General features: G+C 38.5%; 1 protein-coding gene across 1 annotated transcript; it reads left to right on the forward strand.

Annotated features, from left to right (window-relative positions):
• Positions 1-6: 6 nt before the first annotated feature.
• On the forward strand, positions 7-6622 carry atf7ip (activating transcription factor 7 interacting protein). Its single transcript, XM_055158360.1, has 12 exons — positions 7-333; positions 421-838; positions 960-1135; positions 1540-1677; positions 1758-1829; positions 2381-2502; positions 4089-4162; positions 4293-4934; positions 5086-5187; positions 5265-5330; positions 5460-5539; positions 5790-6622. The coding sequence occupies exons 1-12, from the start codon at positions 7-9 to the stop codon at positions 6237-6239; spliced, it is 2667 nt and encodes an 888-aa protein (XP_055014335.1). The 3' UTR covers positions 6240-6622.
• Positions 6623-17004: the final 10382 nt, after the last annotated feature.

Genomic DNA, 17004 nt, shown 5'->3' on the forward strand with positions numbered 1-17004 from the left:
CCGCTCATGAATGGTACACACAAAGAGGATGGACAAAATCTTGAAGACAATCAGGAGTCTGTTTCTCCAAATGCTACGTCTCCTTTGTCTCCTGCACCTGGGCTGTCCCTAAGCCTATCCCTCTCACCTAGCTCTTCAGAAAGCCTAAAAGCAATGGAAGAGCTGCCTGGTTCTCCAGCATCTCCATTTCACTCTCTAAATTCTGAATTGAAAAAGTTAGAGGGCAACGAGTCAGGCCCCTCATCACCAGCGTTAAAGTCGGACGTTGTGTCTGGAAAGGAATCTGAGCAAACTCAAGTAGACCACACTGAGCCAGTCGCTGACAATGAAGCAGTAAGCCTTAAGATTTATATTTTCATCCATACGCTTGGGCTTTTCATGACACCAGAAGCCTTTAACAAAAATTATTCTTTCTTTTAGGTGGAAAATGAGACTACGGACGATCAAGCAAATTCAAATTCTGTCAAGGATTCTGAAAGGCCGCTTCCTCAGTCTCCTGTGGTGCCAGCTGATTGCCCCGAACCCATGGAAACAGACAATAGCTCCCCAAAAGCAGTGAACTCTGTGATAACAGAAACAGAGACTGATAAAAAGACAGAAAAAACACCTCCGCCATTATCAAATGAGGTTGATTCTTCCCCTGCTCCTGCTTGCAAGTCTGATGCTACAGTTACTGAAAAAGAGGCTGAAACAAAGAAAGTAAGGGAAGAGACTACTCCAGTTGCAGAGATGAAAAAGGACATTTGCAGTGAGAAGATGGATATAAAAACTGAAGAGAAAAGTGAAAAAGACACCATCAAACAAGCCCGCCCTTCCTCGACTCCACCATCAAATGGAGGTAGGGGATCATTTAGGTTTAAGTTTACTTCTTTTTTTTTTTTTTTTTTTGATTTGCAAACTTGCAGTTAAGAGGTTTATTCACTTGAGATAACTTTGGTGTACATTTTTTCCTTTTGAAGGTAAAGATGAGAAAAGTTCATCTGGAATAAAACGCACACTCTCGGAGGGATTTGAACCCAATGGACCTTGTATAAACAGAGAAGTCAAAAGGCCAAAGGTGGAGAGTGAGGAGTTTGAAGCACAACTGGAGCTCAAAATTACAGCAAAAGCTGGAAATCACCTTAAACTTGAAAAGGTACAAATGCAAAGAATGTGCTTAAAGTCCAAGTTAAAGGTACATTGTGTAACTTTTCTGGTGAAGGATCCATCAAATGCTTTTTTTAATGGAAATATTATTGCTTTGTCTGGAATGTAACACAACATAGTGTTAAATTTTTCTGTCTTTATGGAGACTAAACCAGACCACGTTACAGGTCAGATCTGTGGAGAGGCAACCCCACTCACAGTCAGGGTGCCTGTTTTTCTAGGTATTTTTAAGTAATTGAACTGTTTAATGTCATGCTGTGTAACAGTCCAGGCAGAGCAATGATATATCCAAAGAAAAAGCACGTGACTGACCCCCAACCAAAAGGTGACATAGTGCACCTTTAAAGTCTAATCTGTCTAAACACAAACTAAATTCACATTATCTTTCCACAGATTGTTCAAAAGCTTGTAGAGGAAAAACTGAGAGTGTTGGAGATGACCATTTTTGATAGAAATCTTCAAGAGTTAAAAGACAGAGTTGACCAAATTGACTGTACAACTAAACACCACACTGCTATGAATACACTACAAGTAAGTTAACAAATTTGTGAATATTAACAGATGAAATAAATGGTCACTATGATCCTACAGATACATTGTGCTCTTCCTAGGCCAAAATTGCTCGTCTGGCGAAAAAATTTGGAGAAGCCAATCAAGCTTCTGAAAATAAAAAGAAACAGGAGGTAAGAATATTTTATTTATATATCATTTGTTTGGTGGTATATGTTAGGCCAATGCATTTTGAAGCACAGTATATTGCTACAGAAAAATATTTAAATTACAAAATATACTGAAACTACTTTATGCCATTAAAATAAAGTAGGATAATCCCAGTAAAAAAAATTTAAATAGACAATATCATTAAAAAACATGAGCAGCAAGAAGTTAATAGAATTAATTAATAAATAGCCATAGGAGAGACTTTTTCAACCCTCTACAGTTTAACATATAACTATCATAAATGTAGCACTTTGTGCTACATTTCAAATGTATGAAAAGTTCTATACAAATAAAGTTTGATTGATTGATTGTTTGAACTAAAATAACAAAAATCTCTCTTCTTTTACAAAGAAAATGTGCACACAATATATCATTAGATAATATATATCATATATTAGACAATTTATATAACATCAGTATATTGTTCAGCTTTCATATATGGAATGTTGATATAGTTGATATAGCAGTTATCATTACATATCTAGTACATGTTAACATAATTTTCTTCTCGCAGGCCCTTGCTGCCGCCGCTGCTGCCGCCGCCGCTGCCACTGCTGCTGCCACGGCGGCTGCAAACACTACCCCAGCCCCCCCAGCTCCTGCTGCTAAGACAGTTCCAGGTCCTCAGACTCAAAGGTAAAAAAGATTTATTTTTATTTTTACCCAATTAACATCCTTATATATTTAAGATATTATTTAAAGGTGCATTGTGTACATTTTCTGGTGGAGGGTCTGTCAGATGCTTTTCTTTAAGATGGTATTGCTTTGACTAGAATGTTTCACTGTATGGTATTAAACCTTTCCATCTTCATGAAGACCACACCAGACCAAGTTACAGGTCAGATCTGTGGAGAAGGAGCTCTACTCATTTTTTCTCGTTTTTCTGGGTGTTTTTGAGCAATAAAACCACCTGTAACTGAATAAATGGTAAGGTAGAGCTGTTTAATGTCACACTGTGGAACATTTTGGATAGAGCAGTGACATCTCCAAGGAGAAAAGCATTACATAGTGCACCTTTAACCTCCACATTTCAGAAAAGTTCTTGCTATTGAGCACTGACCATTACATTACAATCCTCTAAAATTAGCATTTTGAAATAATAAAGTATTTGTGCAAGTTTGGGTGATTGATTTTATTGCGCAAAAGTTTAACCAGCATTGTTTTAGAACAATGGATTTTGTTAATTTTAGAGCTAGTTTTTGTGCAGTGAGGGCTGACAGAGTATAGTACAGGTTACAGTGAACCTGGATTTATCTGTGGTTAGTGACATTGGGGGATACCTCCCGGAGTGAAGAGTGAAGAGTGTAGTTACAACTGCACTTCTTCTCCCTACAGCGTACACCATCAGCAGGCAGTACAGCTCGAGGTGCTGATGGCCAGGTGCCCTTTGTTGCCTCGACGTCATCTGTGCACACTTCGAAGACAAATCATGATAAGCCACAACAAAACGACACGAAGATTTATGCACCACTGAACCATTTACCATTTGTGCAAAAGATCACAGAATACAGCGAAGGAAAATGCAAGGCAGATATTCAACTAAGAACCATTAGCACCGACTTGGAAACTCTTTTATATGTCAAATGTCAAAGAGGCGGGAGTCCCAAGGCCAAACGTTATGCCTCTTACATATTTCGCTACCTCCTGCCATATAAACTCTACCGTGACTGGGTCTCAAAAGTGAACTACAATGGACTTTTGTGCAAACATGCTCTGCCCCTAAACCTGAGGAGGACATTAAGAAAATACATTGAAGAGCGATTCCCTAATCTGTCCAATAAACAGTGGAAAGAAATTCGTGACACTATCAATGAACTACTAAGAGTAAAAAGAAACCCAGGTTTTTTTTATAAAAAAAAATTTAGTTGAATAAAAAGTACTGGTTCAAATTAATGCCATAAAAGGTAATTGGTTGGTTTTATTGGCATTTTACTAATTGGGCTTGTGTTTAATTGAGGAACATTGTCATTATACATTTTATAATAAAGTATTAGTTGGGAACCAATTAACGGTCAGCCCTAGCAGTAAACTCTCCTTAGTTCTTTAGTGCTCTTTTGCTGTTTATTTTCAGAAACAAAAATGTACACCTGAGCTGCCACCACAAATGTTTCTGTTGGTTATTTGGAGTCAACTATGAGTAATGATAATTGTCTTTTGTACCGTTCTGTATAAATAAAGAAAAAAGAAAACATGACTAAGTATTGACCTATTTTTAAAAACAGGCCTGCTCGTTCCTCTATGGAGGTAAAGCAAACAACAACACTTGCTGTTGCATCAACCAGCATTCCTGCTCCTGGTAAGAAGCCCATTTTCTCCCCTTCCCTGTGTGATGATGGTGGTGGTGGTGATGGTGATGGTTGCATTTGGGATTAGGATTTACTGTTAGCAACACATTTTTGCAAATCTTATATGTCTTTTTCTTTCAGCCACTACAGCGCCTGCAATCTCTGCTCCCGTTCCCACGACCACGACTTTAGTGTCTCAGACACCTATTCTCCAGCTCATTGCCTCCACTGCTAATGCAGTCTCTAATCTGACTGCGAGCAGTACCACTCAGAGTCCTACAAGCACATTGGTGCTGAAGAACGGTATGATGGCGACAGGCCAGCCTCTGCTCATCCAGCTGCCTCTATCCATGGCTAACGGTCAGGCAGGAACTCTCGTAAACATTCCCGTGTCCTCTTTGAATGCGGTCACTTCTTTGAACAAGTCAAAGACTACTGCGCCCACTACAACATTTATTCTCAAGTCTGCTCCTACATCCACCTCTGTGCCCTCCGCTTTAACCGCTGCTACGCTTCCTGCTACACTTCCTGCTATACAAGCTCCTGTGTCTCACGTGCCCACTTCACAAATCTCTCTTGCCCGGGCGGTGTACCAGGGCGGGGCAGGAGGAATAACCACACCTAACTCGGGGGTATCTGTGACCTCAGTGAGAGCCCCGACACAGTCTGTGTCTGTGGCCGGAGCCATGTCCTCCACTTCATCACTTGTGACCTCTGGACCGGCTGCAACAGGTTCCACTGCCCCTGGGCCTCCACAGGGGACCTCACTAACCACAAAAACAGGTATTCACACAGTAAATGCCGGGTTTATATTTTTAAACAGCTTTTGTTTAGTTTAAATATTAATAGCCAATCTTGTAGGGAATAGTTTTTTAACTTCATACTTAAATGTCATTTATATTAATTTAAATTTAATTTTCTTTTCTGCTACCAGACAACCAAGTACCTGGACCTTCTCCATCCAAAGTAGCTCCTGCTGCACCTCGACCAAAGGGCTCCGTCATAGATCTTACTGAGGAAGATGATGATGTTTTAGGTTGGTAATTATAATTATTAAAATATATTTCACCTTGAATATTTGTCTAATTATATATTTTGTTATTTTGTGTTTAGTCACAGGAGTAAAGAGCGCCACTGTTACAACAGCCAATGGTATACGCTCTCAAACAAGCATCACCAGTAAGTCATTAACATGTAACATTTTTTAGTCTGGCATTAATGTTATTACTGTTTATTAGTAATAATAATAAGTAATATTCCAATAAACATAACTGTGCCTAAATAATGAGACATTTTTGGTGATTTCAGGTACAGCCAGATCGTCCCCTCAGACAAACCCAACCTCTGCCAGTACTCCCCAACTCTCAACCCACCATCGCCCTCTACTGGTAAGGATTGCAAACTGACCAAAATAATACTGTTAGGAAGTGAGCTTTTCTTAATGTCTTCACTACAATACATAAATTAGATGTTAACAGTAAAATGGTTATTTTATGATAATTATTATTATTCTGGAAAGGTTTTGACCGAGCCCAACTGTTCAAAAATTATAATTGTACTTAAAATCTCCAATGCACTATTGCATTAGGTTGTCTAACAATAGATTTATTTATTTATTTTTTGTTTTGTGTTTTTTAGGACTCAAAATCCAGAAATACGACTAGTACTCCTACTCGGGGCTCCAGTGTTGCTCTCCCTCCTCTTCCTACTGCCCCTGTACCACCACGTTTACCTCCAGAAGCCGAAAAGACCTCAGTCCCACAGCAACCACAGCTAAAACTGGTGCCAAGTCAGACAGGCATTGTCCTTTCTTGGTGTGTAGCAGAAACAGATTTGACCTGTGCGCCCGTGGACAGCTACCACCTCTATGCTTTTCACCAGGACAATTCAAGCAGTAACCCATCTCAGCAGCACTGGAAAAAGATCGGAGAGGTCAAGGCCCTTCCGCTGCCAATGGCCTGCACCCTTACCCAGTTTCAGACTGGCTCAACCTACCACTTTGCTGTTCGAGCTAAAGACATTTATGGGCGATTTGGTGCTTTCTGTGAACCACAGTGCACTAATGTTATCAATTCAAGCTCTAGTTGAACCAGTCAGAATGGGAGAAGAAAATTGTTCATTCCGTTGGAGGTTACTTTTTTAAACCTGCACTCGCCTGCATCTGTAAATAGTGAATGCGTATTATCTGGACTGATGACTGACTTAAGAATGAAAATGTCTTATGGTTTTGTTCGGTGTATTTCTAGGTGACATCTTGTGAGCGTGTATATAGTTCACTCAGCAGGCTGTATTTATGTTCTGACTCCTGTTCCCTTGATTGAAATGTCAGATTGTTTAACCTGAACATGAGTGACAGAATTTACTCTAGGACACAATTGCACAGAATTGTATTAATGTGTGGTAGATACTGATTTTTGTACGTTTTGTCTGGCAACCAGACTTTGACAACCATAATAAAGTTTTTATTTAAATCTTGGATTCTTATTATAAACAGTAGCATTGCCTTTATACACATTTTCTTTACAATATCCACACAAGCTAAAATAACTGAAGAGTATCTGTTTTAATGCAAATAGTACTGTAATTTAATCTTTATTAATTGGCCTGATGTCTGCAAACTATTAATTTGAGCAAGTGATTATAAATTCTCAAATTAAGTAATTCATCCTATGTTAAAAATTTAGAACCTTTATATTTAATTTTTCAGACCATAATTGTGAATCTACCGCGGGGTAGCAGTACCACTACTTAATAATAATGCTGTCTTCCTGTGGAGAACATGAAACCCTTTTGTGAAGTGATCCGAAGGCTCGAATCCGGTTCGAATCCCCCACAGATGAAAACTGTCATTGTGTCCTTGGGCAAGACACCTAACCCACCTTGAATGTGTGCGAATGGGTGAGTGGTTCCTTGATGCAAACCGCATTGATTGCCTTAGGCTGAAAACACTACATGAAAATGTGACCATGTGTGACCAAGCGGAAAGAGTGATAAACTACAAGTTTGGTGCTTTTGAGGTGAGTCTGGGTGACACGTAGAAAGGTGAAACACATTTTATAGTGAGAAATATGCTATACATATGTATCTATTTTAATTTCACTTGAGACAGACAATTTAAAGAAATATTCTTATTTATTTACGAGTAAAAATAGGATTGCCAGTTGTGTTGGCATTAATACGTATATTAATAATAATCTTTATTCACGATTCTTTCACTGCCATCCGCCATGTGTCTGCCACAGCCAAGGTCGGGACTTGTGCAGTATCGACAAGTGATAGGCTGGAATTTACCGTAATAACCCATAACACATAAAGACTGCATAAAACACCAGCAGGTTTTGTAACTCATCACGTATCTGGAAAAATAATACATAAACTCATTACTTGTGTATAGTGGCAGAATATTTAACTTGATGTTGATTACAACAATTTACAGCGCCCCCTGGTGTGAGCGCAGGTGTCCTGCAGTAGTAGTGAGATGAGCCGAGCCATGAGCCCATCCCACTGCTCCAAGTGCAAACCCAAGTCCTAGTGAAGGCGGGAAAAGTGCAGCAGACTCATGAACAGCTCACGTGAGCCATACACGCGTGCCCTTCAAGGTAGGCTAGTTATAGACACTGTATGAAGCTAACTCTGGTCAGATGTGTTTTTCTGTGCATTTCTGTGTTTATATTGCGACCTCTTCTAAGGAAGCAGAAAGTAGCCTAATAAATCACTTTTATAACCTGTTGTCGAGGCCTACTGTTAACCTCGCGCAGTCAGCTCAATGTCCCCACAGCTCTATGCTCTCAAGATTGTTAGGAGTTATACTCACGGGTAACTAAGTTAGTAACTAAATATTTTGTTCTTAACTGTAATTTAATTAGACGCATTTTCACGGGAATGTGGTCCACTACAAAGTTAGCCTACTTAAAATTGTAATCCAATTACAGTAACTGTTAATAACTAAATTACACCCAACTTTGCCTTTTACCCCTCTACCTATCAAAATAAAAGCTGCAGTAATTAAGCTGCAATTAAGAAATGAAACACTTTATGAGTCACAGTCATATTTATTCAGCCCTCACAGTCAAAATCTGATCATAATACAGAAATAACTAAATGTTCTTCACTAGTACAAAAAAGTACCCTTGATAAGTAGTTACCCGCAAAAGTAAGTGTTCCATCTACTGAACAATATAGTAACTACTCTGTAACTATTGTGACAGGCAGAATTACCATGAGACAAAGGTCATGCTTACAAAAACACAAACAGGTCCCATACACGCAATATTTGATTATGAATAGAAACAAGCAATGCAGAAGGTTTCAGAAGACATTTTTGTAGCTTAACAATAGAGGGAGCTATTGCTTTATGTATAGAAGTGTCTGTTGGGCAATTGTTTCAACATTCTTTCTTTACAGTAGCTTCCTTTGGCTGACAGTCCAGCAGAGGGACCCATGTCTGCGCGTCCCTCTCTCTCTCTCTCTGCTCGTCTCTCTGTGTAGGAGGGGAGTGCGGGTAGAGTTGTGCTGCCAGAGGTGCGTGTGACTCCGCTCTTGTGTATCTCTGGGTAGCAGCGCACCACCATGCAGCCTGTTTGAATGCCATGTCAAACAACAGCTGTGTTGGCAAAGGCTTCCAGTTCATTTGAAAGGAAGGGCATCTGGCTTAGAGACGGACAGAAGAGCAAAGAAGAAGACTGACAAGTTGCAGACAGAGAGAGAGAGGGGTTAAAACTGAAGGACCCCCCTCGCCTCACTTAGAGAGCAAAAACGGAAGGCTTTGGAGTATTCAATTTTTTCTTTCGTTTTATATTTTTCTTATTCCTCATCGCGGTGCTGGGAGGTGCTTCATCTTTTCATATAGTCTCTCTCTCTGTCATTTGCCTCCTCATCTATTTTTCCATCTATTTGGTTTATAATTTCATCTATCTTTGAGTGACATTAAGGAAAAAGAGGAGTTTAGTGGTCATATTTTTTATCCTCCCTCCCTTTTACCACACCTGTTAGTCCCTACTTTCATTTAACTACTGCCATCTTCATTTACCATCCTCTTCCTCTATGTCTTTAATCATATATTATATAAACTAAAATGGCTAAAATCCTCATGAATGACTTTTTTTCCCTTTTCCCTCTCTTTTGGTCCTTCCACACCCATTTTTTTTGCATCATATTCTGGGGGAATCTTTAATGTTATTCTAGGTAGGTTAACTATTGTGTCTGTCTATCTGTCTGCCTGTGTGTATTTGTGTGTGCTTTACGTATACATAAAACACACGTGCACACACTCAAACTATGCCTAAAACCCACACTGATCACTAAATTGGTCCAGTCTTCGCATTTCCATATCTTCCCTTTTTGTCATGTCAGTGTCCATTTTTAAATGTCCACAAGCCTATACACATGTAACAGATTTTTTAAATGTTGTATCTTAACTAAAATGTCTTAATTGACATATTCTCATCACCTCTTTTGTTTACTTTTGTTAATTGACTCAATTCTGGATATATTTTCAACTGGAATCTACAAAATCAGTCATTGTTGTGGGTCTCTTAAGGCTGTTCTATTCTATGCGTTTTATGTTGCAAACGCATGTTATCTTAATTCATTAGCACTTTTCTATTTTTTCTCTTCTTTCCATATCCAGCATAAGACAACAATAATTCAATAAATATCTTTCCTGGTTTCTACGGTTACCTCAACTACATGCCATTCTTCCTTTTTTAAGCCCCCTTCACTCGTCTTCATTCCCATTTTCTTATCTGGCAAGAGAGACCGCTCTGAATTAGTTGGATGTTGAACAGTGGATTAAATGGGTAATGACTTGCTGGGGAGAGAAGCTGCTGAGGGCCGTGTGCAGGTGTTAGATTGAGACAGACTGATAGACAGATAAACATTTTCTTTTCATTTGGTCCCTTATACCCCTTTTGTTTTGCTCCTTCAGCCACCTGCTAACCATTTGGAAGCACTTCCATCTCTAGTGACGCTTGAGTTTTGGATTGCTTTAAAGGACTTATCTGGATGTGAGATGCATACATCTTTATTTTGAACATCCATTAGAGTACTTTAGCAACAGTAGTGTCTGTTTCATTGCTCATGGACTGCCACAGCGGCCAATGGCCCTGTCCTATTGTTCTGAGTGGGATGTCATCATGAAGGAAAATGAAGGACCATTTTTACTCTGTCTTTGCTTTTGTGTCTTAAATCTTCTCTGTAAAACATCTTCACGACAGTCTATAAATTATGTGTTACAGAAAAGAGTTAATTAGGTGAGTAGTGAATGAATATAGCACCCACTTGTTTTCAACTGCGTGTATGCGCATGCATGAACAGTAAGTCTGTGTGCGTCAGCATGTATTTCTGCATGCTACTGATCCTCTTATATATTCTGCATGAACTTAAGACAGCAGGGTCCCTCCCAAAGATATTTTACATTTGCCACCATATTTGTGCTCACAGTTAAACCTTTTGTACCCTACTGTGACTAATTGGCTGTTTATCAGCCCTATCCTTTGAGCTTTGTCCATTATCTTTGTCATTATCACTACTCTAAGTGCTAAATGAGAGTCAGTAGTTTGAGCTGAATACACATTAAGTACTATTTTGATTTCTCACCTCACAAGTTCACCACACTTGACTCACTCAATTAGACCGGTGCAGTGTTGAGGTGCATGCATTTAATCACATTATTTTTGACCCTGCTTTTCCTGCATATTTAGTTTTTAAAACAATACAATATTCTGTTGGCCTCCGCCCCCACACTTTTCTTTGTCTTGTTCCCTGCTTGTTTAACCCAGATGGTTAAAACGAAGTTGAACTCTGGAAATGAATCACACTGATTCATGCACCTGTTACAGGAGCATTAGGAGCATTAAGCATGACACGATGGGACACTAGCGGTTGTTTGGGTTTAATATCTCTAAACAGAGCATATATTAGGATAGTAAAAAGTGCTCAACTAACTGTAAATGAAGAGCTCACACTTTCAGTGACGAACGATACAAATAAATTACCCATAATGCCGCTCGTTGTCACATTTAAAATATGTTACAAAACTGAAACTGGTAACTTTTGCTTCTCTGTAAGAATGTGTAAGTAAACATCATGAGAGGTCTGCTTGTTTTAATATTTAAAACTAAAATCCAGTTTAGATTACTCATGCAAATTTTAATCTAAATGGCATTTTGATTATAAGTTTGAATATTTTTACTAAAAGAGCTCAGATGATTTTTGCACTGAGCGTCCCTAAGCCCAAACAGTCTGAATGATTTAGGACATCTTTTAAAGTGTGTGGTGTAACCACTTTGTGAGCACAGGAGATGCAACAAAATGGTTTAAATGAGCTGTGCAGCTCTTGGGTTTCAACCTAATGAACAATTTATTTTTTAAAAGGAATTATGAATCTGTGCTCCCAAATAGGACCACAAACACAAGAGGATTTGATTCATAATGAATTTGCTCACATACTTGTGTGCAACAACAGCTCCAGGGCAGTTCTTCATAAAAACAAAAAACTGTCCCAGTGAAGCAGATTTCACAGGCCCTTAAATTATTTTGATAGGCTCCATGATGGACTGCACATGGACTGAGCATGTTTCCCTTTTGGTTTGACTGTTAAGCCTGGGGACAATTGACTTCATTCAGGTTCAATCAGATGAACTGTTGTTCCATCTAACGTCCTTCTCCCCTCTTGTCCAGGCTGAGAGGCGGCCCAGCAAACTGATGGTTGAAGCCAAAGGAAAGAGCAAGAGAAAGGCAAAGAAGGAAGAAAGCAAGAGAAGAAGAGGAATATACACACTGCTCATCTCCTCATCTCCACGGCAACCGTGTTCACAAACTTGCAGACTTCTGGGAGGAGACCTCAGCGAGCTCTCAGCCCCAGCGTTGGAGGAAAAGAAGGAGAGGAGTCCAATGGAAGGAGGTGGATTAAACTACAGCCTCTCCACATTTCACATCTATAATCTTTAATTTGTCTCATGTGTGCAGAGACATTGAGGTCTTGCCTTCCTGAGATTTGATTCTTCCAGCTCAAAGACATCTTTAAGTTTAATTGCTGTAGTTATAGTAACAAGTATCAGGTTTCATCATCTCAGCTACTCCCACCTTCCTCCAAACGCCATTCATCAGACCACCACCAGGCTGGGCCCTCTTCCTCTGTCCACCATCCCCACATCCGAGGCTATGAGAGGAGGAGCTGAAGCCCAGATCACTCCATCATGCCAGTTCTGAAGAGCAGGAAGGACATCTGGGCTGGCAATGTTCAAGGTAGGCCTCACAACTTCATGACTCCTATTCCCTCAGTTGTATGGTCTACTTGTTATCCTAAAGGAGACATATGGTGCAAAAATCAACTTCTTCTGCACCTTCTCATTTACTCATTCAAATTTTTTTATTTATTAATATAAGATGTCATTAGTCCAGTCTACCTCAATTTTCAACTCACCAGTACACGCCCACTGCTCTTTACATACTTACAAATTTAAAAAAAAACTATGTACTGTAAGGGGCAGACAGGAATCACCAAAAAAGCTCCTAAATTTTCTTGCCCGGAAATCAGGGGACTTGTTTCTTTGATTAACTTGTTTTAGATCAATATTGTGATTTAAGATGTCCAAAACACACCATAACACATCATAGATTATAACTATATAGGAGATAAAAGCGCAATATGTCTTCTTTAACCAAGGTATAAATCAGTAATTAACTTTAATAGCACACAATTCTCTTGAGCATCCACACTAATTTGAGGTATGTGAGTTTCAAAATGAACACTGATGAAGACGCTCCAACATGTGGCAGTATAAGGTCATGTGATAGTAGAAATATCTGGGTCTATTCATATCTGCAGACGATTTGTGTTTCTCATGAGATAATGCTGTTATTGTGCAACTGGCAGTGACGCATCTGGTGCTTCTTGAGGTAATGGCCCCAAGGATCTGCATCATGATTTGTTGTAGTCAAATTAAGGAGTCACTGGGCATTATATTTCCTACAAAATGGTAAAGTACTGAGCAACTCACTAGACTGTACTGAAACTGTGACAGCGATACTACTCATCACAGTGTAATCTTGTATTTTTGAAATTGGCTCTGGAGAGACAAATATAGATTATGTGACGTTATTTTATCTGTAAATTGGCATATACCCTTTTGTGTGTACCTTTTTGTAGTGTAGTTGCCAATGACAGTAGGAATATTTCTGTCCAAGATTTTAATTATCCAGGTTGAATAATAATTGATAGTGGGATGAGAATCAAAAGGGACGTTGTTTTGTCACCATTGTTTCTTGTAGGCGTTAACTTAAAGCATAACAAGGCTCATGAAAATGTTCTTTTGTTTGTCAAGACAATAAAAAAGACAATGGATGAAAACAATGCAGATGAACTTCAAATCTATGGAGACAATATTGGATGTTTTGTTTTATTGTTGACTGATTGATTTTGATTTTTATACACCAACCTAAACAAAAAGGCTAAAGGTATCAGGTACGTGCACATATTTTGCCAGTTTAAAGACCCTCTATTACACAGAATTGACTCATGTGAGCTTTAAGTCATGTTCAAATGTTGTTACATCCTCAAAAACATACCTGGAGTTGTGTTTTGTTTCATTCACACATGTTTGAGTAATCCTGATTATTAAGACGTTTGCATCTCCAAAGATCTAAATGCTCTATTCCACCTTTTCAAATTAACGAGCTCCTTTTATCTTTTGTTCAGTAAAGATTGGCTGTTCCAAGGGCTGAAATTATCCAAATGATTCTAGTGAAGGTGTATTGACTTTAAAAACACAGTGAAGCACTTCCTGTATTGCCACATGACATCACAAGGTGGAACAGTACTTTCTGTTGAAGAGAAGATCTCAGCCTAAACATGCAGGGTTTGTGTGTTTCTGATGAGGAAACATTATAACATAGATCAGAAAACAGCTTAACATGGGCTCTTTAATCACATGTAATCAGATTGTTTTCTCTTGTTTTCTCTTAAAGTTGTTTTTTAGTAATTAAGGGACTTTTTGATCTTCATACAGCATGGCAGGTTTCACAGCGTGTCATGAATATTTAAACTGAAAATGTGCTAACGCCTTTGTTCAGACACTAACTGCCCGGTGGCGCCGTGGATCTGACTCTTGGCTGGATTTTGTGCCTGTTGAGACCAGTTGCTCTGAAATCTAACAGAGCTGTCCCACATTTACATCATCTGACCTGCACAACTTTCCACATAAGACGCTTTGTGACTTTGTAAGGAAGCATATCAAGTTCAAAACTAGACTTGCTTATCTTGTGTAATACGTCTTCTCTCTATATATTCATAATAGACGCTACATTATTTGCCATTTTTAACTTGAGGTCAGTTTATTTGAAATTTTAAAGATGACATATTGTGCTGTGTTGTGATATACTAATATATAACTATAATCGATGACACCAGTGGATCATTATTTTATAATTCGCACATTTTAAAATACAATATCAATCTCAAATGACTTAATAAAAGAAGTAAGTTCATATTTGAAAACTGTGGTGCCCAATAGGAGCTGATGTTGCTATCAACAGCATCACAACAAAGAGCCTTTAAGTTGTCTGCACCTCCTGTGGACAGCTGCAAAATGACTGTCCAGTGCTTCCGAATCCTGTATGTATGACTGACTGAGAAAATAAAAATAAAATAAAATTATAGAATGAAGTACAGAGCAGTGGGTGTATACTGGCAGTGAAAACGGAGGTTAATTGGCAATATGGCATCTTGAAAATAAGTGATTAAAGATTACTCAAACATTTACTAATCACTCTAAATACAACTTCAAGATGGTAAATGAGAAGAGGAACTATAACATAACATGGATAAAAGTTGATTTTGCAAAATAAGTCTGCTTTAAACCAAGGATGCAACTAAATATTTGTATTAATATTGTTATTGGAATGCTTTCATATGTAGCTATCTGTAGAATTTATTGGTATATAGGGTCCATATCTTTTCTACCAATGTTTTATGAGACAGAAGAGCAATAGAAGAGATGGCTGTAATGATCATCATAAACAAGTTTAATGAGAGAGAATACATTTGGTATAATTTTTCATCATCAACTATCAATATCGATTTTTACAAAGAGACATCTCATATGGTGTACTATCAGCTAGGCCTTTATGGAAAATAAAATGCAGTCATGTTTGTGTTTATGTTAGTAGTAATAGTTAATTAACTCCTCTGTATCACCACTTCTTTCTTCTTTGAAATGCTGTTCTCCCAGTCCCTTCGTCTATATCCAGCCATGTGTGACTGTGAGGGAAGAGGCTAAGAATAGAGAGCAGGGGCCCAGTGCCTCTACCCACGATGTGTGCAGTTCTATTACTGAATTCAGCACTCTGCGCTCAAACAGGTTTTTTATAATCTGTTTGTACAAGCCTGGCTAAAAGAACACAATACCATTCTTTTACACCTTTCCTCTAAAAAAGATCACACTATACACTATAGATGCAAACACGATTTAAGAATTATGTACTGTAGTATAAACATGGAGGCAGCGCTGTTCCATTTCCAAGAGACCAGTGAAAATGTGTATTTCAGATTTGTTCAGGTAGATTATAAGCAGATTTTGAATAGAGATTCAAACTGAAAAACGTGAGCTAGTGACAAGATGTTTTGCTACTTTTTAGTATATATTATTACCATTTATATTTTATTTTATGTTTTTATTATAATATATGGTGATGTGTGAGTGTCCAAGTAATTTCCCTTGTGGATCAATAAAGTTTGTCTAAGTCTAAGTCTAAGTAAAGGGAGCAATTATTTCAGTTTCTATTATTTACAATTTTAACTGACAGCTAATCAAAATCCAAAGACCATACCCTAAAGGTTCAAAATACAACTTCAAGCTCCAAAACAAACAAAAAAATACACAGTCTGTATAGTCACTCGTAACCATGGAGCTGTGAAGGCTGCAGGGCTGGTGTGAGGTTGCAGGTAATTATAGGAATTAAGGCGGGAGACAAGATGAATCGCTGGTTTCTCATTACAACTGGTCCCAAGAGTCATAGGCGCCATGAAACTGTTAAAAACCTCAAGAGAGCTGTGCATTAGCAGCCAATGTTCACTAGTGAAGTGCTGATAACCAAATTGCCTTTACTATGGTTAAAAAACTAAACTGACACCTTTAGGACTTTGGGGAGCTGAAAACAATCAATAACATGTTATGGAATAGAGGATTTAATTAAGGAGTACAAATGTTGTCTGTTTAGGTGAATAATTGGTTTATGTCTGTGACATCCTGAGGAAAAATTCTGTTAGTGGTCTTTTTTTCAGATTATAACAGACGGTATAACTGGACATAGCTAACCTGCTAGTTGCCACGTTCCAAATAGGAAGTGAGCATGGGGGCACTTCCAGCTCCATCGACTCCAGCTCCAATTGACTTAACATTGAAAATTTGCTGCCCCTCTCTCTAACTGCTACAGTGAGCCTCATCATTTTGGTCTTAAAGTGTTCTTATTAATCCATTCTATATGATCCTGGTGTTTTAATTTAGCTATTTCATCCGTAATTGGCTCCTATAACTGCTGGCCTCGTGAGCTTCATTTGACTGTACCCGAACGCTATGGGTATACAATCTATGGATTATAAGGATTTATTTGAACCACAGCAGAAAGGACAAGACATGGAGTAATTTATGACAAGTCTTGCGATTGACTGACCCGTTTATTCAGCTCCATGTAAACACACACTTTGTTAATATCCTCTTTATTTGTTGTTATTGTGTGAACTCCCGTGAACTTGAGTGTGTCGTTTGAGTCAAATACATGGTCCAAGTGATGCTTACTAGAATTAAATATTTCTTTAATGGAGTATTGCCTTAATAGTAATAGGTTGTCTGTG

The sequence above is a fragment of the Boleophthalmus pectinirostris genome, unplaced genomic scaffold (genome assembly GCF_026225935.1).
Source record: "Boleophthalmus pectinirostris isolate CB_2022bp ecotype Guang Dong unplaced genomic scaffold, ASM2622593v1 HiC_scaffold_22, whole genome shotgun sequence".
NCBI lineage: Eukaryota > Metazoa > Chordata > Actinopteri > Gobiiformes > Gobiidae > Boleophthalmus > Boleophthalmus pectinirostris.